This window comes from Citrus clementina, unplaced genomic scaffold, assembly GCF_000493195.1.
Source record: "Citrus clementina cultivar Clemenules unplaced genomic scaffold, Citrus_clementina_v1.0 scaffold_3, whole genome shotgun sequence".
NCBI lineage: Eukaryota > Viridiplantae > Streptophyta > Magnoliopsida > Sapindales > Rutaceae > Citrus > Citrus x clementina.
Window position 1 is genome coordinate 2542844 of NW_006262339.1, and position 7049 is coordinate 2549892.

General features: G+C 33.7%; 1 protein-coding gene across 1 annotated transcript; it reads right to left on the bottom strand.

The window, feature by feature from the left end:
- Positions 1-5681: 5681 nt before the first annotated feature.
- Positions 5682-6356, bottom strand: LOC18049470 (germin-like protein 1-1). Its single transcript, XM_006439640.2, has one exon. It carries the CDS (start codon positions 6354-6356, stop codon positions 5682-5684), a length of 675 nt encoding a protein of 224 aa, XP_006439703.1.
- Between the last annotated feature and the right edge of the window lie 693 nt (positions 6357-7049).

Sequence of the window (7049 nt, forward strand, 5' to 3'; positions counted from 1 at the left end):
CCAAAGATGTGGAGATGGAGCTATCATCCCCCCCAGACGGGTACCCTTTCCTTAATCCTCTGATTACGTGTATATCCTCATACAATTTTAAAACACATTCCAGAATCATAACAATGTTAATTTAATGCTTGCGTACGTACTTAACATAGTCATTGACGGCATAACCGGATGCACCAATTATTAATCATTTAGTAATTAAAAAAAGTAACAAACAAACGATCTCACCGCGAAACAAGTGGAATTATTGAGACGTGCAAGCAATATTTTGCCGTACAAAATAATTCCACCATCACCATAACATCACCATAACATCAATTTCTTGAAGCTATTCCAAAATGCATACATATTCTATTGACAACTTATTGGCCAAGCGTTCGAACTTTGGAATGTCTTAATGATTCTGTTTGCAAGAATATATGTTTGGTTAAATTCAGTGTCAAGGTTGCATCCTGTGTAGTTAATTAATTTAGATGAGAAGAAGATGGAATCCTTTTTATTAAAGTAGAAAGCAAGATGGAGTAATCATCAAAACTCATCTACGGAACTAATTACGACAGACACTAAGGGACATTTTGAAATTTCTAGTGCTTGTAATATAATTTGCTTCTATTGAGCTGATAAATTTGAGGTATGCGGTGCATGCTCAATGGCCTGATCGAGTGGTCTTAAAGTAATTTTATTTAATTAGCCACTCGTATTTAAATTTTAAGAGAAATATGAATCTAAAAATAAATTTGAGTTTTAGGTATTCCCTTATCATTTCCTTTATTATTATTTTTTTTATAAAAATAGTTAGATGTTGAGCAGAACTATTGGTTTTGGATTGGTACCCTCCAAAACCCTTTGATAACCTCTTCTATTTATTTACAGATTTAATCTCCATTGAAATTACATTGAAAGACAAAAATATATATCTAATTAAACTTACATTTAACATGCCACTGTTTTAAATTTTTGGAAAATTATTTACACCCACATATCACATGTGCTATATGCTATTTAGCAACTTTTATTTTTTTCCTCTCTTGAGTGTATATATATGTATGTGTATATAAATTTTTAAACCACCATAAAAAAAAAAATCGATAGCCCCATTATTCCTATTCCATATCAAATATAGAATAGAGGCTATGGCGTATATTTGCAATCATCAATGTAATTATGCTAAGAAAGACCAATGGCATATTAAACAAACAAATTTTTGAATGATCTGCTTTTGCGCTGAAAATGATTGGAAACTAAAATTCATAAATGGAAAAAATTAACTAAAACATTTTGGCAACAGAAAAAAATAAAATAAAATTCCTAATCTCATTAATGACCCATCTATTTCCTTTCTATTATTTAGGGGTGGCAATGGGGAGGGGAGGTGACCGACATCCCTATACTCATAGCCGATATTTTGTATATGTCTCCATCCCTTCCGTCTCAGTCAAAATTGCTTGAATGAGGGGATGAGGATCCCAAAATCATAACAGGAGATCCTAGAGACTCTTCGATCCTCAAATAATTGATGCGTTTTTAGTTTCCGAGTTCGATTTAATCATATTAAAATACATAACTTAAATAAAATTTGGCAATATATCTTCAATTAACATTAATTCATTACAAAAGTCACACTCCAAAATAAAAATCATCAAAATAATCATCTTCGTCAATCTTTATAATCCTATAACAAAAAAAAAAAACTTTTATATCAATAATGAAGTAAATGAAATGGATATAGGTATTTAAATTAATGAGATGGCGATGCGACATGTTACTAGGCTATAATGAGATAAAGACTAGTTAGCTGCTGGCTGAGGCGTGAAGAATTTGGAAACGATGAGTGAGATTGTGAGAGAGTGGCTCACAGTTTGATTTTTGAATTGTGGACATGTGGGATTGTCAAATTTGTGCTATGTTTAATTCTAAATTATTGCAAAGTATTTAAATTATTAACTAATAATTATATTTATTATTTACAAGATCTGATTCAAAAATCATAATGTCTTTTTTTTGTTCTTGAATTGAATGAGCTTCCACCTAAACTGCTCAGTAAAAGCCCAAAACCAGTCCAGGAAACAATGAAGCTTTATCGAATTTTTTTATTTAATCTATTGCCAAATAGATTCTTTTCTCCCATACCAGGTATACTCTATGTTACCAAATCACTTGCACTATAATTATTGCTCAGATTGAAATGAATCGAAATCGGTATGGAGTTGGTTAATGATGCTTAAGCATGGACTTGTTTCGAGTGCCTATTTATTTTCGATTGGTACTTATGTCTTGGTTACTAGCCAAAATATGGTTTGGGCCCTGATATGTCTTGCAGCCATTAGTTTGTAAGGGATTCAATGCAGACTTTGATGCGGATCAAATGGCTGTTCATGTACCCTTATCTTTGGAGGCTCAAGCCTCTGCTCATTTACTTATGTTTTCTCGCGGAATCATGCACCCTTTTCACTTTGGTCCTAGTTATAATGAAGAAAAGTGCACCTAGTTGGGTCCAGCCGGCCTATTCTTGAAATGAAAATATTTAGTATTTTACAATTTAAATTTTATTAATTATTAGTTAATAATTCTAAAAAAATTAAAATTAAAAGTTAAAATAAGAAAACGTGAAAATGGGGAGGGAATGAGATTCTACTTCATTCTCGTTCCTTCTCCGAATAAGAAATTGAAAAAAAAATCATCCATGTCCCTTCTTCAAATAAAAAAAATTGGGTATAAAGTCGTCCACTCATCGTCCTATCCTTTTTAAATAGAGAAAATCTCTGGGGCCTCGTCCTCCTACTACATTCTTTCAAAAGCTGCTTCCAAATGAAAGCTTAGGGATGGCAATTGTACCCGCAAATCCGCAAATCCGCCCAAACCCACCCGCCCAAACCCGCCCGTTGTGGGTAATTTTACCCGTTGCGGGCGGGTTTAGTATTATAAATTAAAACCCGCACATGGATGCGGGTGGGTTTGGTATTAACCTTATATCCGGTGGATACCCGCATGGATATCCACCAAACCCGCAATATTTTTTTTAAATATTTTTAGTTTAATTTTAATCTAAAAATGTATAAAGAAAATAATGTCATTAATTAAATTACCAAATAGCCAAATGCTCAAAATTGTGTATGTGTGTATGTGGCCTATATCCTATTCTAAAGTCATAATTTAAAGAAAACTAAAGGCATTTTCCTTCGAATTAGTATTTGAAAATATTAATCTTAATTATTATTATAGGCATTGTGTTGGATGGGTGCTTATGGTGGTGAATGAAATGAATATCTTCTTTTGGAGCTTGTTTTAAATGATAATATGAAATGTAATTATTATTTTTAGATACTAGTTTGTGTTTTTTAAATGGATTTGTGTAATTTATACTTAAATTTGAGAATTTGTGTTGAATTGATGTGGAAATTTTAATTTTTCATTTACATTATTTAAATATAAAATTGAGTATGTTATATGGAATTTGAGGTTATTATTATAAATTTATATATTAAACATTTGTGATTTTAAATACGGAAACCCGCAAAAAATCCGCCGGATACCATTGCGGGTTTGGTAATTGTTAAAACCCGCTGCGGGTGGGTTTTTGTAAAAAAATTAAAACCCGCTGCGAGTTGCGGGTGGGTTTGGTAATTTAAATTTTGTGCGGGTTTAGGTTTGGTAATGGCAAACCCGCTGCGGGCGGTGCCCATTGCCATCCCTATGAAAGCTGCTGCCGAATAAGGAAAAAATTTTTAAAAAATTTATCAAACACTATTCGCTATTCTTATAGTGTTTTGACCACAGCATGTGCCTGTCAAAGGTTCTGTTTGCTATTGCTATTGTTGTAAAGTAAACGCTCCAGTTATGAGATAAAGAATTGACAATATATGATAAATATTACTTTTTAATAATTATCCTGAGAAAAGTAACAAACATATTAAATTTTTTTCATCAAACACATTGAGGTGAAATCACATTAACTTTTAAACCTTAAATATAAATCTTTACCAAACATCAAAAGCCACAGCTGCCCAACAATGGTTCCAAACGAAGCCTAAGGCTGCTGGGCAAATGGAAATGGGATATAAGAGTATCTGAATCAAGTGGTTGAGCTCTGCATGTGCGGCATGTATAAGAAGATGCAGCCTAGCACCGCTAAATTATGTCCGGTATAACAATCTGGATAACGGAATTCATCCTTATCCGACGGCCATCTTACACCTTAGGAAAAAGTACTTATTATCAAAGGTATATTTTGTCGGTGATATAACTGTTTGTTGTAGTAGATTAAACGAACTTGACTTCAAACGGCCTAATCTTTGCACTGAAAGCACAGTTTACAACCAGGTCTGGAATCTTCAATGAGGTTTCAGTACCTGTACTTTCAAGGTCGTGGAAATTTAAATCTGATTGCAGCTAGTAGCTTACTGAGATTTTATCATTGGACTTATCCAATTCATGACGATCGATTGATTCCCCAATTCATTAATTGGGTCTTCAGGAACTTATGATCAGCGTAACACATCTTATTTGTCTTTCGGGATGGTGCCGACTCATTCCTGGAGCTAAAGGTTATTGGCTGGCTTGCAGCCATGAGCCATCTCCGATAACTGAAAGCTTCAAGTTTTCATTCATTCCATGCCCTGGTGCACCCAGTTTTCATTAACAGAGAACGAATAAGAGACCCAATGCTTGTAGGGCATCACAAAAGCCTTCTAATTTTACTCTCTAGATGCCTATTTCTTTAGTTACATGGTAAGTTAAAGAGTAAAAAAAAAAAAAAATTCCCAAAAAACTCTTCAAATAGAAACAAATTTATATTATTTTAGTCAAATTATTCTCCCACTATATTAAACTAGCTTCCATTTTTCAACCATATAGTTATAGTACTACACTCACTTTAGTAATGATGATATAAAAATTAGTATAATATATTTGAAGAGGAGAAGTCACTCTTTAATAACTGAAAAGAGAAAGGGTCAATTTTATTGTGAGAGCTCTTTGAAACTCTTATTACTCATGTAACTCTTTAAATAAGATATAAATATCTAATTTAAAGCATTAATGATGCTCTTATATTCTAAAACTAGTAGAATAATTGATTTATAATTGATGTAAATATATCATTTAACGCCTTTTCTTTTCCTTTTATTATTTTTTCCAGCTAGCTCTATTTTCTTTTTGTGTGTGTGTGTGGGAGGGGGGGGGGGGTTGTGGGTAAACAACTATGTTTCAAATGCAGTTGGAAAATTGCTTCAATGGGTAGAAATGTTTTTTTAACATATATAAACAACATCAAGGGCAAATTGATATTTTAACAAAGATTTATTAACAGATTTTATTTGAATTCACCAAAAAGTGATTGATTGATAAAAGTTACAAAAAAAAGATAGTTTAGTTTTAACAGTTAGTGGTTACATGTATGTATTTTATACATCTTATTGAATAAGTGTGCCGATGGTGTCAAGAGTAACATATTGTAATTAATTTAATTCGATCAAATTGTTCCTAATATTAACTCACACATTCATGATCTAACATTTATTTTGAATAAAAAGAAATTTAGAAAAAAAAGCAGTAGATCATTTCTTTATTCTATAATTATTGGTTGTCTCAGCTTTATTCTTTATTTAATAATTAGTACACACAACAGATCTCATCCATTAGTTGTGAGACATAAAGGATATCGATCGAACATCGAGGATGTTAATCTAGCTTGATTGGGCTCGGGCTGCTCTGATGGCATTGATCACATCATCACCCACTCGGAAAGATTTGGTCAACACTTCATTGGGAACGGGAGGCGTTGCGTCAAATATAGTACCGATTGAATCCGAAACGCCAGGATTTTGAGTATTGAAAATAGGTATAAAGGTGGCCGGCTCGTTTCCAACATTTAGTTGGAAGTGAACCAGTGCTCTAGGAATTAAGAACACCTTCCCGGGAGTCAAGACCTTTGAGAAAAAGGTATTATTAGTTGTTACTATACCTACGAGCAACGTTCCTCTGGTAACAATACCAGCCTCAGTTCCACGAGGATGCGTATGAGGCGGGTTTATTCCGCCGACATCCAAGTCAAGTCGGAAGAGTGAAACTCCTTGAGTATTGACCGCCGGAAAGCCAAAAACATCACCAAATGTGACTGCACGCTTAAAGACGTCAAATGTGGTCGGATCTTTAGAAAAATCAGTGAAGAAATCATCGGAAGTTACCTTCGAAGCAGGTTTGCAGGGGAAACCATTGATAGAGATGGTGGCATTCAAATCCGCAATACAGACGTCTTGTAAAGGGTCAGGGTCACTTGCACGGGAAGGGAAAGGGAGCATCAGTAGTACTATCAGGCCGCATAGCAGCCCAAAGAGTGACATTGAGGAAGAAGATATCATGGCTGTGGTTAAAATCTGAAATTACACAATTTTTGGCTGCAGGTTGTCTTTAGTTGTGGAATTTAAAGGAAAGATTATGGATCTATTTATACCACTCCTTGGAATCTCAAATAGTGATTAACGTTAATCTGAATTTAGTAAAATATTAATGCCAATTAGAATTGGCAATCGATGAGGTTAGTCGTTGACTTTCTAAATTTTGGATAGCGTGTACAAATTATTTAAAGCGGTACGTGATATCACAAGCAATTGCAACCGGGAAAAAAATTGAACCAAAACGAATGTCTCATTGTTTTGGCTTTCTGACAGAGGGACAGCTAAAGTCGATGGTTAAGTAATTTAATATCCATTACTTTGAAAAACCCAAAAAAAAAAAATTAAAGCTAGAATAATGTACTTTGTCAGTATAATTATGAACAGGAATCGTTCATTGTTGGTTAAAGAGTTTTGATTTGCTTCCTAATGAATCATAAGCAAGTTAAAGCTTAATGTGCAATCTTCAGTAATGAGATGTGAAGTAGTCGTTGAATATCAGGTAATTTCAAGGTCATCAAGAATTGATTCTAAACCTTCTGGGCGAACTCAATGACCAAGTCCAGCAATTGTCAACGGGAGGGTAGTTTGATAGCCAATTCCATTAAGTGTCAGCAGACTATCTTAATACCCAGTTATCTTAATTAACTTTGAAATGGC

Excerpts from the sequence above, each read along its gene's own strand:
- LOC18049470 (XM_006439640.2), bottom strand. The coding sequence starts at position 6,356 with ATGATATCTTCTTCCTCAATGTCACTCTTTGGGCTGCTATGCGGCCTG.